Raw genomic sequence first — 25,517 nt, forward strand, 5'->3', positions numbered from 1 at the left:
CAGAAAACAAAGTTAAAATTGTGCTTACTAGTTTTAGCAAATGTCCTGAGAATATGACTTGAGAGGTATTTGCTATCATTCATATGGTGAATTAGAACCACAGGAAGACCAAGAAAAGTCTTGAAAGATTAGAAAAGGACTGACATATAAATGTGGGTCCATCTTTAAAGCTTGAGGGGGTAGGAAGAAAACTTGGAAATGATAACCAGTACCCTAATCATTTATTAGAGAGTTAAAATTTTTTTTCTAATGAAATTAATTAATAACCGTTTGAATTCATGAGCCTAAGAAGCAGCTAAGTTGATTCTGAAAATATGACCGTTTGCTTTCCTTTAGTAGACAACAGGCCAAGGAGATTAGAGAGAAAGAAATAATAGGTATAATATATTAAAAAATGTAAGCCTTTTTCTTATTGCCTTGGCTATTCTTCTAGAGATATTAACATACATACAGGAGAGTGCACAAATCATAAGTGTACATACAGCTTGATAACTTCACAAAACACTGTCAGAACTGTACCTCAGAGGCCCCTTTGTGCCCACTTCCATTCATTGTTCCTCCTCAGTGTCCTCCCCACAAGAGTTACTGTAGGCAAATATTTGGGTGGCTTATAGTTTTTATTATTACAGGTAGTGCTGCTGTGAACATTACTGTACACACCTTTTAATGAAAATTCATATGTATTTTGTGGGGTATATATATCGAGTAGTCAAATTGCTGGGTCATAGGGTATGTGTATGGTCGTCTATAATAGGTTATGCCAGACAGTTTTCTAAAGCAGTTGTGCCCATTTTCATTCCCATTAACAGTGTATAAGAGGTTCTAGTTGCTCCATGTCCTTGCCAGAATGTGACATTGTTTTGTCTGTTCATTTTAGTCCTTCTATGTGGTAGTATCTCACTGTGGCTTTAAATTATATTTGCCTTATGAATATTGAGTACCTTTTCTAATGCTCATTGGCCATTTGGATAACCTCCTTTATGAAATGCTTATTTGAGACCCTTGCTTATTTTTCTGTTAGTCTGTCTGTATTTTTCGTGGTGTTTTGTAGTTCTTTATGTATTGCAGATGTCTTCTACTCTGTAGCTTACTTTATCACTCTAAATATTGTCTTCTGTTGAATCGTTAGCATTTTTTGTGTCCTGTTGAAGAAATCTTTGCCTTTACCAAGGTCATAAAGATAATTCTGTTTTTCTCCAAAGGTTGTTTTGATTTACCATTCAGATCTACAAGAAACTGGTTTTTCAGTCTGTGTTACGGGTTGTCATTTTTTTACTTACAGATATCCATGAAAAGACCATCCTTGTTGCACTGCAGCATCACTTTTGTCAAACAGGTGGCTGTATATGTGTGGGTCTGTTTCTAGACCCTGTTCTATTCCATTAGTCCATTTGTCTATCCTTGACCAGTACCACTTTATCTTAATAACTATAGCTTCATAATAAGGCTTGATAACTGGTAGCACAGGTCCTCTAGCTTTGTTTTTCTTCAGTATTGCCTTCACTGTTCTTGGCCTTTTGCATTTTCATGTAAATTTTGAATCAGCTTATCTATCTTAGTTTAAACTCTTCTCAGCAATGCCAGTAGCCCCATGTTTTTTGATTATGTCCCCCATTATTAAAACATTCTTTATCCATTTTGCCAATACCTATGCATTATTTCATTTAAAATGATACACAAATAATAGCATATTAATATTATTTACATTATGAAGCTTGCATGTAATTCCTTTGGAGACCACTGATCTGGGCAGTACAAGAAGCCTAATTGAGTAAGGAATGTTAATAGAGGGGAGGACACACTATTTACTGGAGAAAGTACTTTTTTTTTCCATACACTCTTCACTCTTTCTCTCCTGCTGTTTTCATTTGTTTGATCCCAAGGGCCAATGGGATTGAGTGAATGGGTCCATTGATTTGTATGTATATCAGAAGAGCTTATTGATTGAATGAATCTGCAGTGGGTGAATGTGATCTTGGCTTAAGGGTTGGGGTTTTTCCTAATGTTCTTTCATAGTAGCCTACTGCCAGTGTCAGTCTACTCCCACAGAGAAAAAGCACATGTAATTAATGTTATTTACAAACCTGTCACGCATCAGTGCCTATTGTGGGCAAGGTGTGTTAAAAGTCATGGTCTCTTATTTTCTGGTTTGAAAACTCATTCATGCATATAGTAAAAAGACATGCACAAAGTTAAAAGGACTTTACAAATAAAAATGATTCAAGATCAGAGTTGAAAGAAAACATAATTAACTGCCAAAATAATGGTAGATGATTAGTGGTAAAGTTCAGGATGGGAGATCACTTCAGGTTAAAATGGACAAAAAACTCTTTTATAGAAATGGTATTGTTTAAGTTGAATCTTGAGTGGTAGGGACCTGGGTAGGAGGAAGGATATTCCAAGTTGAAGATTTGAGCCAAAATACAGAACAGTAATGAGAAAAAAGTCCAGAAAGGTAAGTCACCTTTTCTCCCAAGGAATCTTTGAATGCCATTCTATTGGGGTTTAGATACTAAACCAGGAGTTTCAGCCCTTTTTTGGCTCACCTTCTTCAATAGATGCTATAGTTGTAATCCTGGGGGAATAAAGTTTTGGTGGCTACTGTCAAGCCATGGGAAGGAATAATCGGGTAGTTGGTTTTAGGAAGGCTGTTAAATCATTCAGGTCATTACAGCACATCAGTGGGGATCTCTGCCATTGATACTTGATGACTAATCTCAAGAGTATGATAACAGGAAAGATTGGATGTGGGAATCCGTGTTAAGGAGGGTATTAAACTAAAGTTCCAAGTATCAGGTACAAAGGACCCAACAGAAATAGTTGTAACCAAAAGATGGTGAAGAAAGGGTGAATGAACTCTGATTGATTTGGATATGGATGAGCATTGGCAGTGAAGGAATAGCTTCCAAAACCCAGAGTTCAAGAGAGGATTCAGAGGGAGTGCTGAATTCTACATCAAGTTTAAAGTGAACACTTAGGGATGAGATTAGGAGCTCTTTGATGTTATGAGTGCAGATATAACAGAGAAGGCCCAGGTGCAGGGATTTACAAGGAGAAAGATTCTGGTTAGGAAATAGGTAATGAAGTGTGACAGTTAAAAAGAATAGGAAGACATTTCAGGAGGGACAGTTGGTTTTAACTAAAAGCTGAGTTTGTAAGAGAGAGGAGACTCAGATTTGAAGACAAAAAAGGAAGAAAAGGCAGCTAAGAGGGAAATTAAACATGCAAGAAGGATTGATACGGGATGCAAAAGTGGTTAACTACCCTTTTTTTTTTTTTTTTTAAATATTTATTTATTTATTTATTTATTTTTGGCTGTGTTGGGTCTTCGTTTCTGTGCGAGGGCTTTCTCTAGTTGTGGCAAGCGGGGGCCACTCTTCATCGCGGTGCGCGGGCCTCTCACTATCACGGCCTCTCTTGTTGCGGAGCGCAGGCTCAGTAGTTGTGGCTCACGGGCCCAGCTGCTCCACGGCATGTGGGATCTTCCCAGACCAGGGCTCGAACCCGTGTCCCCTGCATTAGCAGGCAGATTCTCAACCACTGCGCCACCAGGGAAGCCCGGTTAACTACCCTTTTTGTATGGTAGAAAACCAGTGAATACAGGTAGAAACTCTATAATTAATAGAAAGATACTTCTCTAATACAAAGAATTTTTTACAATGTCCAGAAAGACTGAAACCAAGCTTAACGTGAAAAAAAAAAAGTGCTGTCAAACAGTTCTGTCATTTTTGGACTTCCCTGGTGGTCCAGTGGTTAAGACTCCACGCTTCCAGTGCAGGGGGCACAGGTTCAGTCCCTGGTCGGGGAACTAAGATCCCACATGCTGCGTGGCATGGCCAAAAAAACCCCCACAATTCTGTCATTTTTTTTCTTCCTTTTTTTTCTTCATTTCTTTTTTCCCCCCAAGTGTGAGAACAGAATTTAGATGTTTGGACATAGTCCCTCTTGTCTTTGTGGTCGGGTTATTTTAGGTACCTTGCACTTACAAGGTTAAATAAATGTTTACTGAATGACTTAGTAAGTCTTGGTGCATTGTTATTAGTGTTGTTTTTCCCTTTGGAACTTTGTGTTTCGTTATCTGAGGGAATGTCCTCCACCCTAAAATTAGAAGTATAGTCTTCCTCTGTATTTAAAATAGAATTTTGTGAAGAGTTCTAACTTTTCCTTGGAGGTTGGGAAATATGGGTGGCATTGCTAATTTGTTTGATCATGCATTGAATTTATTGCACACTAGTTATTTTTGCCCTGCATTTGACCTGAGAACTAGAGGCATTTCTTGGGAGTGAGAAATATACCAGCAGAAAGAAGCTAATTTTTAGACATCTTCAAAAAGGGTGTCAGTTGTGGATATTAGCCCCTGTAGTAGTTATCTATACCTATATAACAAATTACCCCCAAATCTAGCAACTTAAAACAATGAACATTTTTAATATCTCATAGTTTATGTTGGTTAAGAACTCGCGAGCAGCTTAGGTAGGTGGTTCCGACTCAGAAAATCTTATGAAGTTGCAGTCAGGATATCAGCTAGGGTTGCAGTTCCCTGAAAGATTGACTGGAGCCATAGTTTCTGCTTCCAGGTTAGCTCACTTATATGCCTGGTTAGTTGGTGCTGGCTGTTGGGTGGAGGACTCTGTTCCTCGATGTGTGGACTTTTCCATGGGGCTGCTTCAGTGTCCTCATGGCATGGCAGCTGGCTTCCCCCGGAGTGAGTGATTCAAGAGACAGAGCAAGGAGGAGCCTCAGTGCCTTTTGTATTAGTTACTTCATTACCACGTTTGTTTTGGTATTCCCTGTTCTGAGATTTTGGCTTAGGCGACAGATGGGTTCTGACTGTGACACTATGAAAGTTCTTAAATTGGAAGGGATGCTGGTATCACCTCTCCTTGTTCTCCATGTTACCTGTCTGTTCACAGTTTTATTAGCTACTGCAAATGCAGTATAATACGTGCCATTCATCTTCAACCGGAATTCATTGCTCATAAGCCCTAACTCCTTATGAGCAAATTTTTTTTCATAGCAAGCTCTGTTTTTTTCTGTATCTTGCATTTTCATTTGATATGCCAACTTAGTTCTGATTGTGTAACTTTGATTATTTGTAAACATAATGCTGAAGAGATGCTGTTTCTCCAAATCCTTGTTTTGTGATACTGTGAAGTAGAGTAGCCTTGTTTAATATGCAAAGTAGACACAAATTTATGTTTCAGTGTTTTGATGGGAGAACATGAATCTGGCTTCCATGTTCAAGATCAGTCTTAAAAGTAAAGTTGGGGATTATTCTCAAGCAGACAAACCTGAGAGAAGAGACAAGGGGAAATGCTAAAATTGGAAGCGAGTGCCAGGATTCTTTCTCTTGTACTATTTAAAAATAATTTTGAATAAAATTCCTTTGGAGCTACCTACTTTGAATTAATTTGTCCATATTCGCCTTTATCCTCTTATTGCAGAAAACCCTTCATTCTGTTCTCTTCTGTGCCTTCATTTGTTTTATAAAAAGTAGTAGGTATTGTTCCAGCAGTCTGTCTCCTAAATACAGCTTCCTATCATCAGATCAAGGTGAAGGCTTTGTTCTTATTCCTCTGAGGAGATAGTTAATGCATGTTGACTTACCTACATGTTGTCATCTTGTTCTTGGTAAGCTATCTTAAATCACATACTACATGAGTTATATTCAGCGGTCTAACCCAATCCTCTCATCTTCCTTGCCACCCATGGACGTGAATGAATCTGAACAGTGAGAAGCTCTTCCCCCCACTGAGTGTGCCTGTAAAACTCTTCTTCTTACCCTGCAGTGAATATTAAATTTGAATTCTGTGTTACAGAGTTCAGGGAAGTACCATTCTCATAATGCTGGCTTTGGGATGGTACAAAAACATCAAGGAACTAGGAACTAGGCTAAGGACATGGATCAGATGACACTTAGGGTATTTTGAACGAAGTTTAGGGCCTTTTAAAATCTCTTACTTGACGTGAATGCTTTTCTGATATTTCCTTTTCTTGTAATGCTTATAAAACAAAAGCCAGCATGATTCTGTGTTGTCCTCTTAACCTCATTGTTCTCTACCCTGCTTTACTGGTGATGAGTTCAAGAAGGAATAGCATTTAGTTAAAAAATTTTATGAATTCATTCTCACACACCTCCCTCCCCACTGTAGGCTCTGACCAGAGCTCCTTTCTTGTACAGTTTTACGAGGGTTAGAGTGCAAGTCTCACACATACGAATTTTTTTTCTTTTTAATCTTATTTTGCTTAGAAGAATAAAGACAAAACCCAGAATCTGTAGGAAATACACCATTTAGCCATTTTTGGGGGAGGCAGAACAGATTTTATACTGTATCCAGTTAAATACTATGTTAAAAATGATAATTGGCGGAAACAGTACCAGCATTAATTTCATTTCCTGTCCCAGTCTTAGTGAAACTGTTGTCATGGTTATGGTCTGCTTAGGCATTATATGTGTGGAAAGCTTTATATGCTGTACAACTCTAGTGAACCAACTAACTCATAGAAATTGAGGGCATTTCAGATTTTGCAATTTAAAATATACAGGACTTCCCTGGTGGTCCAGTGGTTAGGACTCTGCGCTCCCAGTGCAGGGGTCCCAGGTTCGATCCCTGGTCAGGGAACTAGATCCTGCATGCCTCAACTAAAAAGGATCCTGCAGGCCGTAACTAAGACATGGCACAGTCAAAAAAAAAAAAAAGATATAAAAATATATATACAAAAGAATCTAAACATAAAGAGTTATTTTGAAAAGAGTGGTGTGTGTTTTAAGTTTTAAACACTATATTAAATGCTTAGAGAGCTTAGAATGGCTATTGATGAAGAATCCCCCAAACAGGAAGTTTCCAAAAACTCTTCCACTAGAGGTTAATTTGCAACTGCAGTATCTATATCATCATTTCCTGAGATCATGAGAGCTGCCAGTACCCTTTGTGGAAAGCTCTGGGAAGCCATTGTTTTCAGAGTTTTTCTGTATTTTATTTCCCCCTTTTATAAAAAAAAAAAAATTAATTTATTTATTTATTTTTGGCTGTGTTGGGTCTTCATTTCCGTGCAAGGGCTTTCTCTAGTTGCAGCGAGCGGGGGCCACTCATCATCACAGTGCACGGGCCTCTCACTGTCGCGGCCTCTCTTGTTGCGGAGCACAAGCTCCAGACGCGCAGGCTCAGTAATTGTGGCTCACGGGCCTAGTTGCTCCGCGACATGTGGGATCTTCCCAGACCAGGGCTCGAACCCGTGTCCCCTGCATTGGCAGGCAGATTCTCAACCACTGCGCCACCAGGGAAGCCCCTATTTCCCCCTTTTTGTTTGGTCATTTAGAATATCTGTGAAAATGGAATCCATGCAATCTTAGCAATTGATCTATAAACATTACACCCTTTCATTTTAAGTGAGACCTTTTCTCTATATCTGAGTTTGATGTGTTCTTTAAGAGAAAAAAACAGAAAATTAATTTCTAAGTAATGAAGACCTAACGTTAGCATACGTATTCTTTTTAATTTTAAATAAGACATGGAAAGCAAAGAACGGCCCCTTGTTGAGTGGACAAGTATGTATCTGAGGGGAAAACATCTGTGTGTTCTCTGTGCTCCACTGTGGCAGGTAGTGTACAGCTGAGGGGCCTATCATACTGCCCTGTTATTTTTCACTTGAGACTTTTGCATGATGCCAAAAGATTCTACAAAAGCCTTCCTTCGCTGCTGTGTGTATATTGCAGTACTGGCAGCAAGACACACACAGTTGCCACTGCCTGCAGGGTAGTAAGATAACTCAAGAACATGAGGAAGGGACAACAGAAGAGCAAAAACTGTGACCACATTATTACCAAGTCACATCTCTCATTGTGTGACATTGTTTCTTTTTTTTCTAATTTGTTTTAGACCAAAGTAGACTAAAGAAGTAATGAACCTTCTTTTCTGCACCGCCCCCCCCCCCGGCCCCCTGCATCCTACACAACGATGCCTGAGGTGTCCTTTGTGTTCTTCTCTATTAAGCATTAAAATTTTCTGTATATAGCAGTACCTAGCAGTTCATGTCATTATGTGAAGGGAATGTGGATAGTATGGTACCAAGGACCACCTGTGCCAAGGAAGATTTGATGGAACCAATGTTAAGAGAAAATGATCTAGAAAAGTATAGATTGAGTGAAGTATACTGAGGGTAGTCAGGGTTTCTCTAAAGCTAAGCCTTGTGTATGTTGAGCATGTTGAGCTAGTGAATCATTTTTTAAATCTGGAATCAGCTACAAATCACCTTGATTTAGTGACTGCCAATGAGAAGCCTGTCTTAACCTAGCTGATATAAGACAAGTGAACATGTTCTAACTTAGGAATGACCACCCCGGAAGTAAAATTATCATTAGACTTTTTCCAGAAAGGTATCACAAGCAAAATATTGTGTTAAAAAGACTCCCTATCGTGATTGTTGTATCCCTTATTAATAACTACAATGTTGGAGAGAAAATTATTGAAGGAATTGGTCATTCTTTCAGCTCTTATCTGTTGGATTTTGCCATTTAAGAATACTGAAAATGAGGTTGACTTTAAGAGATCCCTCCCTGAGGCATTGTTTAGGTACTGCTCTTTAGAAGTTAGTAAAGAATTCAAAAGTCTCTAGGCCAGCCACTGCTGCTATCTCAGCCACCTGGGTGGCAGTGGACACCCCAGCTAGCAGCCCTGAACTACGACAGATACGAGCAGCGGTTGCTAGGCTTGTGTCATCTCTTCACCCCCAGGAGGGGCAAGAAGAGCTATCACTAATAATCAGAAGTGAACTTTCAGAAAACAAGAAAATTGGCTACATTTTGTTTTTTGTTTTTTTTTTTTACTTTCATCTGTGTATCAGCAATAGGATTTTTTTAGTAATGATCCTAGCTCATCAGTATTGGAAGAACAGGGTGACACCTGGTCTATTAATCTTCATAATGATCCTCACACTAGGCATTCAGATGATAATGGAGACAAACATGTAGAGAGGTGGTTAAATCTCAGTGCAGATGCTACCCAACATAAAGATGAGAACACAGATATTGTTGAAAAACGATATCAGAAGATTAATGTTCTTTTCTGGTTAATGATGGGACCTAAACATCTAGAGAAAAATGTCAAACATATCAAAGCTACATGAGTCCAGCATTGTACTAAAGTGTTGTAAAGACTTCCATACAGTGTGATTAGAAATCACTGAAGACGTCCCAACTCTGCGGGAAACATTTAAAGCCTTTCAGTTTTTTCATGCCCATTATTTAGAAGGTGCTGATTGCTTCATGAAAGCAGATTATGATACACCTGTCCTACTAGACAGCTTGAGATGGCTTCTTTCAAACTGTGATCCTGAAGAACCCATGTACTTCAGGAGGAAATATATACTAAACAAAGAAGCTTTGAAGAGATTTGGTACTGGACACTTTTTCGGTATTGGAGTTATAACTGTTATTCTCCTGCAGAGGGTCCTGGTTACTGTTCATCTTGCAGTTTTTTGTATTATCTTCATTCATATGATTATTTAGGTTACCAACCTGCCTTGAGAAACCAGTAAGACAAATAAGTGAAATAATCGAGAATGAAGATCCAAAGATAAAATGTCTAATATTGAACTGAAGAAAGAACTGCACCTGCAATATATTGATACAACACTGTAATCCCACTGACAAATTCTTTGTATGTGAACATTCCATACTTAAAAATCTTTCATGTGAATGGCTGCAAACTGAAGCTTTAACATGAGCTTTAAGTCTGTTAAAATGAATTGATACAGTAATGTATTTAATTTTTTAAATGGTAGTTAGGTTAGAGGAACTAAAGAGATATTGTTTCCTGTTCCTGACCACTTTTATTGATGTCTCCAAATAGATAGAACTTCCAACCTTGCTAGAACTATACTGCACTGTTAGTACACACATGAAATACTAAACAGATCTGCCTAAAAGAAAAATTTAGGAGGAAATATTATTGGTCATCTTTTTAAACTCAAGACAAATGGGTTTGTATCCACGGTTTAACAAATGAACCAAACTTCCCCTGACATACACAAAATGTTGTTTTGTCTAATGAAAATTTTGCTGTAACTATTTATAATAAACAGAATCTCTTCCAGAAAAAGGCAGAATTAGAGATGACATTTACCTAAGGTACATTAATAAAAGCACAGTTTGAAATTAGAATGAACTTTGACTATATGTGACATTTTTTCTATTTTGCTTACAATAAATAATTGTCAATAGCACTAATTTGCATTTTTGTTTTGTAGTCTCTGGTTTTCAGCAGCCACTGTAAAGCAGTGAGTGGCTACTCAGACCAGGTCATCCATCAGCGGAGATCAGCTACCTCCTCGCTTCGTTGCTGCCTGCTCACTGAGCTGCCATCTTTTTTGTGTGTGGCCAGTCCACGAGTAAGTGCCACAGGAGGGAAGAGATAAAATAGATGGTGTTTGAAGAAATAAACCAGTTTTCAAGGCATCCATTTCTTAACCAGAACTGTTTTAAGCTATTTGGACCTTGAGAAACATATAAATGCTCATTATTTAGAAAGGGCATCCACGGTCCTGGCTTTCCCAAGACAGCACTCCTCACTTTGAATTGTGTTGGTTTGAGAGTAGTTGTATGGTAGATAGAAGTGACTTCTTTCCCTGATGTTGCTTCCATGTAGTTCCTCTCATTTAGCCTGGGGCTCTAAACTACCATGGGAGCAAGCCATCTGTTACGAGGTAGATTATCACCCAATAGCAGAGACAGGAACAGTGGAATATTTGAATAGAAGAGGGAGCCATTTGTCACCTGTGTTGAGGTTTTTGAGGGTTTTTCAGAGGAGGGGGCCCGATTGGGAGGGAGATTTGATCTGGCCTTATCGCCTCAGTACAGTCTCCAAATAACAAAGGGAAACATAACACTCCAGCATCAAGAAACTTCTTAGCTGGTATTCTCTCGCTTTCTTCAGCAGCTCTGCCTGGACTGTGGTTCACAAGTATGTTCCCTCTGAAAAGTGACTCTTGGGCCATATCCACCAGTCAGTGGTAGTAGTCTTCTTTGCAGATTGGGAGTAGTTTCTATTGTGGTTTCAACTTTGGACAGCTATTAGATCTTTCCTGATACCCTGTTTATCAAAACAGGGCACTCTGGTGATTGCCCACAGTGTCGCTGCAAAGGCTCCCCTTGGCACGCTGCGGCTGTTTACTTCGCTTACATCTTCCACTCTTTCATGTCTTTCTGATCAGAGCCAGACAGAAACTCTCTTACAAACATGAAGCAGTACATGAAGGGAGAGAGGCTAAGATGTGGCCAGACTGCAATTAGAGCAAAAATGAGTTTGTCTTCCCAGCTTGTTTCCATTTGCTCTAAGGGCAACTTTCAATTAGCCAGGAGACTCTAAGAGGTTGACTTTTCTTACCCTTCTGTGTTTCTGTCTTGTTTTCTTCACTCATCCTAGCAAGTCTACTGTTTTCACAGTTCCATTCAGAGAAGGTGAAGACTTTTAAATCTTCTTTGTGATGATATTTCTCTACCATTATTTATATCAGCTTACATCCTTACTTTATTAAGTTATCAAAGGTCAGAATCTGGCAGAGGGTCCAAAGAAAGATGATGAATGGAAATGAGATGACAGTAGAGTCCCATTGATTCCTGCCTGTGTAGATTTCTCTGCTGGTCCTGTGCTACACAAACTTGATTCTCTTACCACTATCAACTTTGTTTGATTTATATTGATTCTCCAGAAAGTATTTGGGTTTTGTAGGTACCCAGTTCTTCCAAAGCATTCTTGGTCTTTGAAGCTTAAGTTGATCTAGGGAAAAGCACTTTTTCCAGAAAACATCTAAAGCCAAGTGCTTGCATAGAAAGCAGCCTTCAGGCTTCATAGTTGTATGGTTGTTTCCTTTTTACTCTCCTAGTCTGTTATGTACATGGAGAGGCCTATAAGAGGAAGCCTAGATTTTTGAGAGAGGGATGTCAAGACATTTTTTACTTCTCATATTCCCCGTGTTTTATGGAGCCAGTAAAAAGTGAACTGCCCTGGACTGTAACTGCATTTATGGACATAAAATTTCTTCATTGATACCACTCAGAGCTCTATAGCCAACCACTCTGGAGAATAACCCCACTCTCTGACATACTTACATATACAGACCCCCACTGTACTACTTAAGTATTGTTTCTGAGGAGCCTGAAGTCTAAACTATCATGCCTGGTACTGATGTTTCCCTAAAAAACAATAGTAACTTGAAGAAGACTGTTAGCCTAAAGGTGTGGTGGCAGGCAGGAAGCAGGAGGAAGCTTTTCTCATCTGGCTGAGGGGCTCCTCCCCAGCAACACCCTTTCCTGTTCAGCCCCTCTCCCCACGTTTGTCTCTAGAGTTTCTTCACGTAGCATGTGCTAAATCTGAAATGGGAGTAATCACCCCATAGTTAGGAGGACAGGAAGAAGAGTTTTAAACATATCTGAATGTTTTATACACACACAAGATCTGTAGATCAGGCCGGGGGTGTGAATAAGGCAACATTTTATGAGGTATTTTAATGATCATATGTTGATTTCTAACCCATCTGCGGTGGAGAGAAACTGATTTCCTTTGACGCCTCAACCCTGGCATTGAGTTAAGACAAATTAATTTCCGTGGCACATGCTGTGAAAACTTTAGGGTCAATTCAGGAAGAACTGTGTCACTAAGGAAGGAATTATCATTAGCTTAAGAAATCATTCTGCAGGGTTAATAAACTAAGAGCCTGGGAATTCATCACACCAAGAAACTGAAGCGCTTGGAGCGGTCACGCTTCCTAGAGCTAGAGCAGGAATATACGTGTCCTCAGGAAGGACGCTCTGAATGCTTCAGGAGGCAGCCCCTGAAGATACTATAGTTTAGGAAGTTAATGAAGCAAGAAATAGGGGTTTGCTCATGTGGGACTAAAGGGAGTATGCATTTCCATTTGTGGGGAGGCAAGAATGGGTATGTCATGCTTCATCTCCCCCTGCTTCTGAGCAATCAGGAAGACCACTTGGGGTTAGCAGAATGCGTGGAGGCTGTTTAGGATAGAGCTGACTTAGAAAGCACAATTTAAGTAGAAATGGACTTGTTTGCCTCCTTTTGGACCTCATGAGTTCACTGCTTACGTACTTACAACATGACACTGTATGATTCTGTATATATCTTGATCCAGGGCTCCTGCCAAATAAGCTTATCAAAACATTAAAAAATATTTCACTAAGAGCTGAGCCTTGCAAACCTCCTAGTTTTTAATCCTGGACTTGGAAAGCTATCAGCAAAATGAAATTGGAAAATAGGTGAAAGTTTATAACTGGAAAAAGTTGTTTTGTTTTTAAACTATAAGAGTGTCTTGGGGGCTTCCCTGGTGGCACAGTGGTTGAGAATCTGCCTGCCAATGCAGGGGACACGGGTTCAAGCCCTGGTCTGGGAAGATCCCACATGCCGTGGAACAACTAGGCCCGTGAGCCACAATTGCTGAGCCTGCGCGTCTGGAGCCTGTGCTCTGCAACAGGAGAGGCCGCGATGGTGAGAGGCCCGCGCACCGCGGTGAAGAGTGGCCCCCACTTGCCGCGACTAGAGAAAGCCCTCGCACAGAAACGAAGACCCAACACAGCCATAAATAAATAAATAAAATTAAAAAAAAAAAAAAAGTTAGCTGCAGGGAGGTGACATAACTATGGCTGTTAAGAATAAAACATTAAAAAAAAAAAGTGTCTAGAAATGACACTCTTTCCTGTGTCACTGTTCTCCCCCTATTCCTTCATGATTTTCTAGCTTTTGATTTTTCATCTCGAGAGTATGGGCCCAAAGTTTTTATATATAATTCCAGTATATATTCTGCTTTTCTTAAAAAAAAGAAAAGAAAAATCAAAGTAAGGGGTAGGGGGGAGGGAGGGAAGGATTGAGAGTTTGGGATTAGCAGATGCAAACTATTTTATATATAGGATGGATAAACAACAAGGTCCTACTGTATAGCATAGGGAACTATATTCAATATCCTGCGATAAACCGTAATGGAAAAGAATATATATATGTAAAACTGAGTTACTTTGCTATGCAGCAGGAATTAACACAACAATAGTAGATCAACTATACTCCAATAAGATTTAAAAAAAAAAAGCAGTTATCTTTGAGTGTAAAATTGGTCAATATGAGTCTCTAATTAGAAAAGATTAAGTATGCTTACTCATCCAAGAGTGTGCTTGCTGTTTGAGCTATATAGAACTGGTCATGCTTCTGTGGTTCAGACCACTGCTTCACAAACCATTTTTGTGGAAGTATAGCCACTATTGATTGTCACATTCTGAAACTCATATCCTAGGTGGCAGATGTCTGCTCTGGTTTAGTATCTACTGGGCTACTGCCAGGACAAGCCATGGCGGGAGAGACCTAATTTTTTTTTTTTTTTTTTTTTTTTTGGCATATGGAAATTTATTGCTATCCTGCTTTCATCATCAAAACTTATGATCTTGGTCTTTCCTTCTTGCCTTTGTATAAGGCCAAAAGGGAGACATTGGCTACTTTGATGACCTTAAGAGCGGACTCCAGGAATGTCACCAAGAGCATGACCTTTGCGACCAAATCCAGCAACCAGAACTTAATCATTTTCCTAAATGATGAATAAAATTCAAACAACCATCATTGGGTACAAAGGCTGTGATTTTTTTGCCATTCTTGATGAGCTTAACCCTGACACACTTCCTGATGGCAGAATTTGGCTGTTTGGCTTCAACCCCTACTTTTTCAAGCACAATTCACTTGGCATGAGAAGCACCTCCAAAAGGGTTGGCCTTCAGGGCTGTGCCCAAATGGGCTTTCTTGTACTGTTTATCACGCCACTTCTGGTCTCGTTGGTGGCTATGGAGCTTCCTGGCAGTACGAAGACTGCGACACTTGCCCATCCTGCCAGCGCCATGGGCCTGAGTGAAAGACAAAACTTATTTATTTTCATTTTTATTTGTTTAATTTATCCTGGTTGCACCAGGTCTTACTTGGGGTATGTGTGCTCCTTAGTTATACCATGCATGTGAGATCTAGTTCCCTGACCAGGGATCGAACCCGAGTCCCCTGCATTGGAGGGTGATTCTTAACCACTGCACCACCAGGGAAGTCGTGACCCAATTTTTAATCACCTGCTTTGTGTTTCGGTCTTTATTTGCCTGTGCTCAGCTTTTGGTGGGAAAGATGAATAACTTGGAAGCAAGAGAACAAACTCCTTTTGGAGTGGGTAAATGTGGTATGAGATTACCAAAACCTATTCCTAGTACTAAGTAAGGTGATTTAATGTGTGAGCTTTTCTGGGTTTTGGAGCGCCAGGGGCCCAGCTTGCTGTGACCCACTGTAGTTTTGCATCTGGACCATAGATGGCACTGCTCCCTAGCAAAATGAATTTAGCTTCATCTGTAAGCCAGAGTAGTGTAGTCTTTGGCTATTGGTAAATGGTGCTCTTTCTCCAGTTTTGGTATCCTCCAGTTTCCAGCAGAGGTACCTGTAGCCCCACAGTCAGCTAGCTGATTGTTTATGTACCCCAAGGCAGTATTTCTCAAGGCTTGGCCTGAGATGCTGGGGTGCATGTTAAAAACCGAGAACTAGTGACTCCTACCTTAGGCCTGGATCAAAATCTGCACATTAGATAAGCTCCTAAGAAGGTTCTTATGCCCACCAAAACTTGACAACCATTGCCCTAAATATTGATGGGCATGAAAATAGAAAAGTTAGTAGCAAGGTAGATTTTCCTAAATGTCTAACTTCCAATAAATAATAGAAGGAATAGAACTACCTAACTACATACAGCCAGTACTTTATGTTCTGATCTTTCCCATACCTCTGCCCTTGCTCCTTATATCCACATTCTTCCTATCTCCTGGTCTAGCTCCATGGTTCTTCTGAGCAATTCACTGCTAATAATGGGACCTTAGCATTTTTATCAACCTGGGCTTACAGGTAATCACAACCTCCAAATTTTAACGAAAGGTAACCTCAGACTCCTTATCAGATGATTTCACAGACATCTGAATGCATAGCTGCTTATTAGATGGGGAATAGACCCAGGTCATTAAAGAAGGATAAAACCTCTGTTTCTAAATTGGCAGGAGCCTTCTGTTCCTTTGGGGGGCAGCATTTGAATGTGAGATAAGAATTTGTGCAAAGCCTCTGCCCTAGCCAGGAAATGAATTCACTACTCTCTGGCAATTGCTTTCTCTAATCCCTACCCCATAATGCTCCCCGCAGCTTATGGCCTGAAAGAAAGATTCTCTTATCTTCCATTAGGTTTGTCAGTCAGTAACCTGGTCAGGGAAGAGGAAAAAGAAATGTTGACAAACTTGGGAGCTTTGCCACAGAAGCCTTAAAGATAGCTTCAGATGCACCAGGAGGATACTCTTTAGTTCTTTAATAATGACTATCTCCAGCTCCCTTTATGGCCTCACCATCCTGTGTATGGCTAATAGAACTTTGCCAAAAGCACTGTCTGGCAATGAAGGGAGATGACAAAGTGATCAGATACATATATATATATGTGTATATATATATATTTGTGATAGAATTATTCCTGACTGGTATAAACTGGTATCCCAGTTTATCTGCAAACTCCAGCACTCTCTGGATCTTTAGTTTGTTGAAAATTCATGTTATGGAGGTTGGCTTTTTACCTGGGGAAGCTCACTAAGTCAGTTATTAAGGACAGGTTAGTTTGTCAGAGCAGGGAAGTTAAAACCGCTAGTCTAAGAATTATCCACATTAGTCTGATTTCAGAGTCAAAGTTCCCAAAAGGCTTAGTGGGTGTGGAAAATGTGAAAGAGCCATCTCATGTGAATCTTTCACTGCAGGTCACCGCAGTGCCATTGGATTCTTACTGCAATGACAGAAGTGCAGAATATGAGCGGCGAGTGCTGAAGGAAGGAGGGAGTCTGGCAGCCAAGCAGTGTTTGTTGAATGGGGCCCCTGAACTGGCGGCAGACTGGCTAAATCGACGGTCCCAGTTCTTTCCAGAACCAGCTGGAGGACTGTGGAGCATTAGGCCTCAGAATGGCTGGTCTTTCATCAGGATTCCAGGTGAGTCCTCCTTTCTCTTGGCATATGTTCCCAGCTTTGGCAAGGGAAGAACCAGGAAAATACTCCATGTGGTGGTTTCAGATATTCAGAATTCAAAGTTCTTGAGGTTTCTATTTCCTCTTTTACCCTTAGTGATTGTAGGTAAGAATGCTTAAGTAATTTGTGACTTGAGTGGAAATAGAAATGTTTTTTTAGATTTCTGCCTAAATGCTGTCCTGTGACAAGCTTACAGCTGAGAGAGGAATACCACTCTTAGGAGTGGGGGCGGGGGGTGTAGGGAAATAAACTTGGTAGGAAAGGCTTCAGGTCGAGTGAGTACAGTCGTCTTGTGCCATTGCCAGTGGAATGAATGAGAATGTCGTCACTCACAGAAAGCCTAGTTTAAGTAGCATAAACAGTGTCCTGCACGAAGCACTAGAGATCTGAATGATAACCAGAAGAAAAACAGTGTTTTGTGCCAAAATGCTAGCGGATTCCCAGACCTACTAGAGTCAAGGTCGAGGGTTGAAAGGAAACTAGGTTTTCATTTTTGCTTTAGTGAGACTACTTTTAAGGAAACCGAACACAGGGTTCATAGGCTTATGTTCCTTGCTTACACCTGCAGGCACACTGGAGTGATAGCTTAAAGCTACCATGTTCGTTTCAGTTGTCCAAATTCTCTGATGCTTTGATTATATTCATCTTACTGGCACATAAAGGAAGTAAACTAGAGTTAAGTGTTCAAAAGAGAGGCTCTGCTATTTCTAAGAGATAACTGGGTTCTAGGCTTTAAGGCCTGGCTTTTCCGTTTAATGTTAACTTTGTCAAGTGTCGAGGGACTTTGGGTCAACCTGTTAGTTGCTTTGGGGGTGCTTTGAACTGGAAGATACCGTTTTGTGTACAAGAGCAATATGTATGTGGCCTCATATCTGACTTAAAACAGATGAAAGCAGTGGATGAAGGTATATTGTTAGAAAATAAGGGGAAAGCCCAGGTGTAAAGCAGGCCTGAATAGTAGTAGGAATAGAGGAATAGAAGCCAGCAGGTTTGGAAACCACAGAGTCCCTGGCAGAAGATGAGCACAGGTGTTAAAAGAAGCAAGATAACACCTTATTTCTTCTTTCTCCCTTTTTCATTTTGACTCCTAAGTTCCCAGTACAGAAGGAGAAGGCTTATTGCTGGCGCTGTGGGAATCTCTTGTGGCTTTTCCTGTTCTTTGAAAGAAAAATGGACCTTGTTTAAATAGCAGGAAGTGTCTGAGTTCTTTTTGCATCGATAAAAAGCACCAGCCTCACTGGCTGTTTACTGTGAGAACCAACCAGCTCCTCACTGACCCCATTGTGCTCGGTAGACTGGCTGGGCAGGGCAGTGGGGGTTGGAGGGGTCACTGGAACCTGTATTTTATCTCTTTTTCCTCTATACTTTTACATTTTCTGTTTCCCTGGGAAGGGTTGGTTTTATTATATTCCTTGAGAGACTCACCAAAATCTTCTGGATTTCACACCTTGAATGTCTCTCTGTGTTTCACCAAGAGAAGTGTGTACAATCCCTTCAAAAGTCTCCTCTCCTTGGAAAAAGGAGATATTATTTTATCTGTTACCCTAATTTTACTGCCATTGGATACATTCATTTTGTCGGTGACCAGGATCTTATACTGTGGTCAGTAAGAGCTTGTATCTAAGTGAAAATACTGTAAGATTGTACTGTAGGATTGTAGGAAAGATTGCAAGAAAGTAGCGTAGGTCTGTTCGTTTCAACATTTTTTGAGCTTCTGTTTGAAAGAAGGGGCTGGGCGCAGGTTTGACTTGGCAGAGTCAGCCTAATTTCTAGGGAATTGTGCTCTTCTTGGCTCTACGCCCTGCTTAGCAACAGGTGGTGCTCTTGTCCAGTGCAGCTTTGGTAGCTCCTGAAAATTGGGTAATGGATGCCAGGCCCAGAAGGCAACAGTGTGCAGTGAAAGAAAACTTTTTTTCTGCTTAAGTGCTTTAAGGCTGTTGCTGATGTCACTTTCTTCTTAGACCTTTTCCTTCAGGCAAGTCCAAAGAAATTCTGTCTATCCACTTCCACCTCCCCCACCTAAACAATAACAAGCTAACAACAGGTACGACTTCTTGCTTCTTTTAGGTGCATCAGAGTTCTCTTCTAAATGTACATCTTCATCTCTGAGTTTTCCTAATCCTAGCATCAGTTCGTTCTGCTTGCAAAGTAAAGTAGATGTGGGAAGCAGGAATGTGTGAAAACCATTAAATCATGATTTTGAGATGAATTGAAGCTTCTGAATATTCAGACACAAGACAGATTTGTATATGCTTAAATATTTGCATTGAGGGACTATATACGAATGGAAAGAGGAGATAAGCAGGCTGCAGAAATCTGATGCGCTTAGCTTGCCCACTCTCACTCAGTGACTGAAAAATATATGGGCTTCTTTTTCACTTTCCTGTGCTTTTAATGAGAAAAAAAGAAACTTACTGTCTGAAGCTGATTGGTACCTCTTTGGGGAATGTTTAGGAGCTATCAAAATTGAGGGACCCCAGGGAACCCAATTAAAGGAGAAGGGTAATTGGCAAGAAGAAACCCTTGAAGTTGTTACGAAAGCATTGCTGCCTGATCAGACTGGGAATTTATATAGGCCTCCTTGTCCGGTGCCAGCAAGAGGGCTTAGCAGTCGGTTCTGTCCCAGCTGCAGTCATTTGATTGCGTTGGTAAGGAGACCAACAAGGAGAGCATTTCAATAATCTAAACAGGACCAAACAAAGAGGCTGAACAAAGGTGTGTGCCACAGCGTCAGGGAGGGGGTGGTGGAGGAAGAACTGTGGCCTGGCAATGTTCCGAAGGTGGGAAAAGGCAGGCTGCAGAGCAGAGGAGTAAACATCCAGGACCTGTAGCGTTGTAGCAAAAACACAGTGGCTGATGAGTCGTTGTGGTGCTGTCAGCACATCTGTTCTCACTCGGTTTATACAATTAATTGTGCACTTGGCAGATAGTGGCGAGAACAGAGAAATGACCGTTGAAAACTCTTGGATTGCTCTCAACAGTCAGCGTCTATAGTTCAGAGGAAAAACCACAGGTTCAAACCCTAAACTAAAGGTAGACAGTATGTTTTTCTTAACAGTTTTCTTTTTTTACTTTTAGTAGTTAGCTGTGTATGTGAACTCTCTAGCCTTTCTGGCTCTCTTTTTGCATCCCACAGCCACTTGTAAACATACTCTTACATCTCCCAGCCCCTTAAGTTTCACCTCTTCCCCTCCTAGTAGCAGCAATTGTTTAGGGTATGTTTATGGACCAGTCTGCAAACAGGAAACTCTACTTCCTGAAATGTGATGGGAGTTGAATGATACTGAATGGATAAGATGAAAATTTGTGAGTTAAGTGTTCTCTAAAGATCTTTGGCTGAAATGCCTTTTTTTTTTTTTTTTTTTTAATGGGAAGAGGAAGGAGGAAGCACAAATTAGTGAGTGAAAGCAGCTTCCATTTCACAGAAACCCAAAGTCAGTCTTTCTGAAAAGCTGAATAAGCCCTAGTGTCTTTATTAAATTACAGCTTAGGATAATGACATTTACCAGCCAACCTATTTGAAATCATCCAAGAGGGAGGGGGGTTTTTTGTTTTGTTTTTGTTTTTGTTTTTTAGTGCATTTCTTGGTGTTCAAGTGTCTTTAGGGGCAGGCAAGAGCAGCCCTTGTTTCTCTACATTCTCATGCCTTTGGGAGGTAAACCATATAGCCACAGGACTAGTAGAAACAGATACCTAGAGATAAGATGAACAAAGGAAAAAGATTTCTCAGGTCACTTAACAGCAGGTTTGGCATGGATATTACTGTTAGATGTCCACATATACCTGCTGTCTCTTGAATAAAAATGTGGAGCAGGGAAACTTTCAGATGCCTTAGCAGCAGATGTCTGATTGGGAACTGTCAGTTGGGAGGGGACCTACACCTCCCTACTTCAGGATGTTTCTTCCCAGAGCACTACTGGATATGATTTAACAGTGCTTTGCATTCTTCTCTAGAGTACTTTCCTGGTCTCATGATGACAAGCATCCTGGTTGCAGTAATTTTGGCTGCATACAGCTTTGCAGTGAGTGATTTTGCTGCTTCAATTAAATACAATTTCCCACTTCCCCCCTTTTCTTCTCCCTAGGCAAGGAGAGCCTCATCACTGACAGTGGAAAGCTGTATGCCCTTGATGTCCTGTTGACTCGGCTCAAGTCTCAAGGACATAGGGTCCTTATCTACTCCCAGATGACCAGGATGATAGACCTGCTGGAGGTAGGAGAAAGAACCTTGGGGACTAGGACGCTTTGACATTTAAATTGCAGGAATCATAGATGTATGACTGATGTCAGTCCTGCTTAATGGGAACCCAAAACTTGTCTTCGTGATTTGACCATCTATATGGGGAGGAGAAGCAACTCCTGGCGGATATGAAAGTGTGCAAAGGACTTCTTCCTCCTTCCTCCTTCCTTATATCAGTGAAATAGAATCCCCCTCCTCCCTTCCTTTACTGGTGAAGAAATTCCTGAATTTTAAAGCAGATCAGATCCTAGGAATTTCTTGAAAAATCCTCTGAAATTCTGTATGGAAAACAAGATTTGGGATTAGTTCTCTATTAGAGAGCAGCTATTCATCCTGAGTTAGTGTAGTGGTTCTCAACCTGACTACATTTTGCAGTCTTTTGGGGGAGCTTTAAAAAATACTGATGTCCCATCCTCAGAGATACTTATATAAGAAGTATGGAATGAGGCCTAGGCGTTAGGATAAAAAGCTCCCAAGGTGATTCTAATATATAACCAAAGTTGACAACCATTGGGTTATGGTGAAAGATACAGCTCTGTCTTACTGTGCAGGGCAGATTTTGTTTCTTTTATTACTTCTGAGTTGACATTCTCTCTGCTTTCTTGTTGTTGAAGTAGTGGCTTATTATTTGAGGGAGAGAAAGTCATGGACATATAAACAGAGGAGTGAAAGTGAGGACAAATAACCACAGACCACTAGAGTAAGTTTTTCGTGCAAGAAAGTTGGAAAGCCATCTGTTGAGAGGCTGAAGCATCTGGATGTCAGTAGTGTATAAATATTCTCATGTTTTTTTGTGTGTGTTTTACATATTTAAGGCTTTAAATTTTAACCCTGCTACTCCAGGGACTAGTTGGTAATAAATAAGTGGAAATTGGACCATGATTATCCCTATCTAGGAATAAAGGAGTAGAGATTCTATCAGTACAGAAGGAATGAAGGGTAGCAATAGGGGAGAACGTTAGGTTCTTCAGAAGCCAAGGCTGGCTCGCTGAATTTTGCAGTGAGTTTATCTGAATTCGGTGGCAGGCTCTTAAATAATCAGGCAACTTCTTTTAGCAACAGACATAACAAATAATATTTGAGGTCAATTTAATCACTGTGTTTTATGTTTAATAAAAAGTGTTTAGCCTCTGGAATGCTGTCAACAGGCAGAAGTTTCTGCCTTTTTGTATTGTGAGTAGGTCATCTATTTCTAAATGATGGAAAAAATGCTTATAAGTGACTGTGAGTCACCGTAAGAGGCGATTAAGCCGTTGTGTTTGATGTAAATCTTGACTATGTTAAAGGTCCTAACAGCAATAATCCAAAATAAAAGGACCGCCTGCATCCTTAATATTCTGTTCAGGGACTTCCCTGGTAGCAGAGTGGTTAAGAATCCGCCTGCCAATGCAGGGGGCTTGGGTTCGAGCCCTGGTCCAGGAAGATCCCACGTACTGCAGAGCAGCTAAGCCTGTGCACCACAACTACTGAGCCTGCGCTCTAAAGCCCGTGAGCCACAACTACTGAGCCCGTGTGCTGCAACAACTGAAGCCTGTGCACCTAGAGCCCGTGCTCCACAACGAGAAGCCACCTCAATGAGAAGCCCACGCACCACAATGAAGAGTGGCCCCCGCTCGCCGCAACTAGAGAAAGCCCGCGCAGCAACGAAGACCCAATGCAGCCCAAAAAAAAAAAAAAAAAAAAAATTCTGTTCAAACTAAATGATGCCAACAGCCAAAACAAATATGTATGAGTAACTTTCTTTCAGTGGGACTCTTTTTAGATAAAGTGTACCTGCCTTTTCCTGAAGAGTCAGGAAAGTATAGATGAAATAGTAATCTTTCACTGATAAGAATTATAGAAAAGGTAATATGCTAAGGATATTGTAAGGGAGTTAATAATCTTTTTTTTTCCCCAAGGCTATATATCAGTATATTATAGAGTCCTAAAAGCTGATTCACATTATAAGGGAAGTTCCAAAGAAAAGGGGGTGAGCCACCAAAAAATAAGCTAGCTCTGGTAGATGAAGGTGAGTGTGAGTAGGTTAAGTGACACAGTCCTGCATTTTAGTCCCTTATTCTGTATATTGCACACTTCTAGGTACTCATAAGAATCACTAAGATAAGTAATTCAAAGTATGATAATGAGTTTTGTTCAGGATGAGTGCTGTAAACACTACCCACCAGGGTAACTTCCTGTCTCTCTATAATCCAGCAGGATTTTTAGAGGGGATGTGGACTTTGTGGGTAGGCTTAGCAATGAAGGCAGCTTGAGAATCTTCTCTAAATGTAGTTGCATCGCTCTATGGGGAATTCTAAATTAGGGAAAAGCAAATTCAAAGCCTGAATTTCACAACTGCTAACATTCCTTAGCCATGTGTGTAACATGCTTCTAGGATGCTGAAGCCAGAAAATGTTGCAACTGTTTGTACTGAAGAATTAAAATGAAACTGTTGTCTAGTTTCCTTACTACTATACTATTCTTCCTTCAACATTAAATTTTAAAGTTTCTTCTTTTTCAGTCTACTTATTTGTTTTAATATTATTTATTCAAACGAACCACATTTTGTATTCCAAGAATTTAGTCCTCCAAATATATTTTGTGGGCATAGAATTACAGTGCCCACAATGTTTAATATTTGTCTCATCATTTATAGAAATGTAAATGTACTGTGGATTTTAGGACAGTGCAGGATTAGATCTACTTTTCATTATCTTTTCAAAGAGTATTATGGGTTTTTCAGTCACTTTCATGATGGAAGCTTTCATTGTAAACATTCATTAGAGCCATGTTCCACTTTAAAACATGACCTAGTATTAATTTTAAAAAATACCTTGACCCTTGGCCTTGCTTCTTCATTCTCAGAGTGTTGTGGTTTTTGTTTGCTTGTTTGAATTTTTAGATTAAAAAAAAAAATGTTTTCAGGATTCTCTTTTTCCCTTGACATCTTGTACCCTGTATATCAAAGATGGAAGAAAAACTTCCAATAGAGCAGGAATTTGAGCTCACATGGGGCTGTTGAAGCTCTGCTGTGTAGCTGTGGAGCATGTCAGCATCTCTTTTATCTAACAGCCTTTTTGGGGTTTTTTTGTTCTGTGCCTTAGCCTTGGCTATGTGTTTGTCTGTTTCTGGGACTCAGAAGAACTAAAAGATAGTAAAAATTCACACACTTTTGTATGGTCAGGATTCCATTTTGTGAAAAATACTAGTTCTAAGCACTTTGTATTTGCTCAGTATTTTCTAAAGTGATTGATAGCCTCCTTCTCTTGGGCAAAAATCTGACTTTAATTTAAATTTCAAGTGAATATATCAGATCTTCTTCCAAATAGAATTCTATATTCAGAAATATTTCATCTTGTCCCATGGTATCCAAATAGTATTTCCAGATAGGGGATTTAAAAAGGAGACTACTTAATTTCCAGGGCCAGGAATTTTTAGTGTGCCATGGGTAGAAGTCAAGGACATAAATAAGGGAGGATATCACAGGTCACTAAGTTATGTTATCAGTTTATTTTTTTATTTCCTGAGTCACATACAGGGTCTTGCCTGATGGGGGTACTATGGACACAGACATACATAGCCCCTATGCTGTTGGGATGGTGGCATCCAGCTGGATGTCAGACAAAACTTTTCCCACCACCACCATTTTACCCTATAGTTTGGGATACTCCCCGTCCCTCCCCATAGTTTAGTAGTTGCAGAGAGCTTTTAACTCACTACAGATGACTTACATTATCTCTGAGTCATCTCTTTTGAGATTCATTCCTATTGCATCAAGCAACTGAGTCTGTAGTTCAAGGAAATAAGCCTAAGTATTTTCTATGCAATACAGAAATACTTGGAAAGGGTCAGCCAACTGGTGCTGTATGTGTGATTGTTAAGTACTGAAACCCAGACAAATCTTGCACTGCACCAATATATGAAAATAATGCAACACAGAATTAAATACAGATAATCCATAGCTAATGATGATATATGAGACACTGGGTTGTGTAACTTGCCTAGTCAGCAAGTGCCTCACTGGGGAAGGATTCATCCCAAACAGACATTCTATCATTTATGGGCTGGCTTTTCTTAGAACTCCAAGTAACCTTTGGGAGCTGTGATTCTGAACATATAGGGAAACTGAGTATTTTAAAACTGCTCCGAGGAATGAAAAGCAAATTGGGGTCACTGTTAACTAGCATTTTCATTAGGTCTTAGAAGTGATAGAAAGAAATGTGTTTGCTTACAAC

The 25,517-nt window shown here is 40.1% G+C and overlaps 1 protein-coding gene and 1 pseudogene across 4 annotated transcripts in view; one reads left to right on the forward strand and one right to left on the reverse strand.

The window, feature by feature from the left end:
• INO80 (INO80 complex ATPase subunit) overlaps positions 1-25,517 on the forward strand; it is a 130,340-nt gene that overhangs the window by 72,444 nt on the left and 32,379 nt on the right. For all 4 annotated transcript variants that reach the window (XM_059913583.1, XM_059913579.1, XM_059913581.1 and 1 more), the window contains exons 25-27: positions 10,249-10,389; positions 16,802-17,027; positions 21,149-21,276. In XM_059913583.1, coding sequence (XP_059769566.1) covers positions 10,249-10,389; positions 16,802-17,027; positions 21,149-21,276 — 495 coding nt within the window. The remainder of the gene's footprint in view (positions 1-10,248; positions 10,390-16,801; positions 17,028-21,148; positions 21,277-25,517) is intronic.
• LOC132360493 (small ribosomal subunit protein uS12-like) lies at positions 14,413-14,875 on the reverse strand (annotated as a pseudogene).

The sequence above is a fragment of the Balaenoptera ricei genome, chromosome 2 (assembly GCF_028023285.1).
Source record: "Balaenoptera ricei isolate mBalRic1 chromosome 2, mBalRic1.hap2, whole genome shotgun sequence".
Lineage (NCBI taxonomy): Eukaryota > Metazoa > Chordata > Mammalia > Artiodactyla > Balaenopteridae > Balaenoptera > Balaenoptera ricei.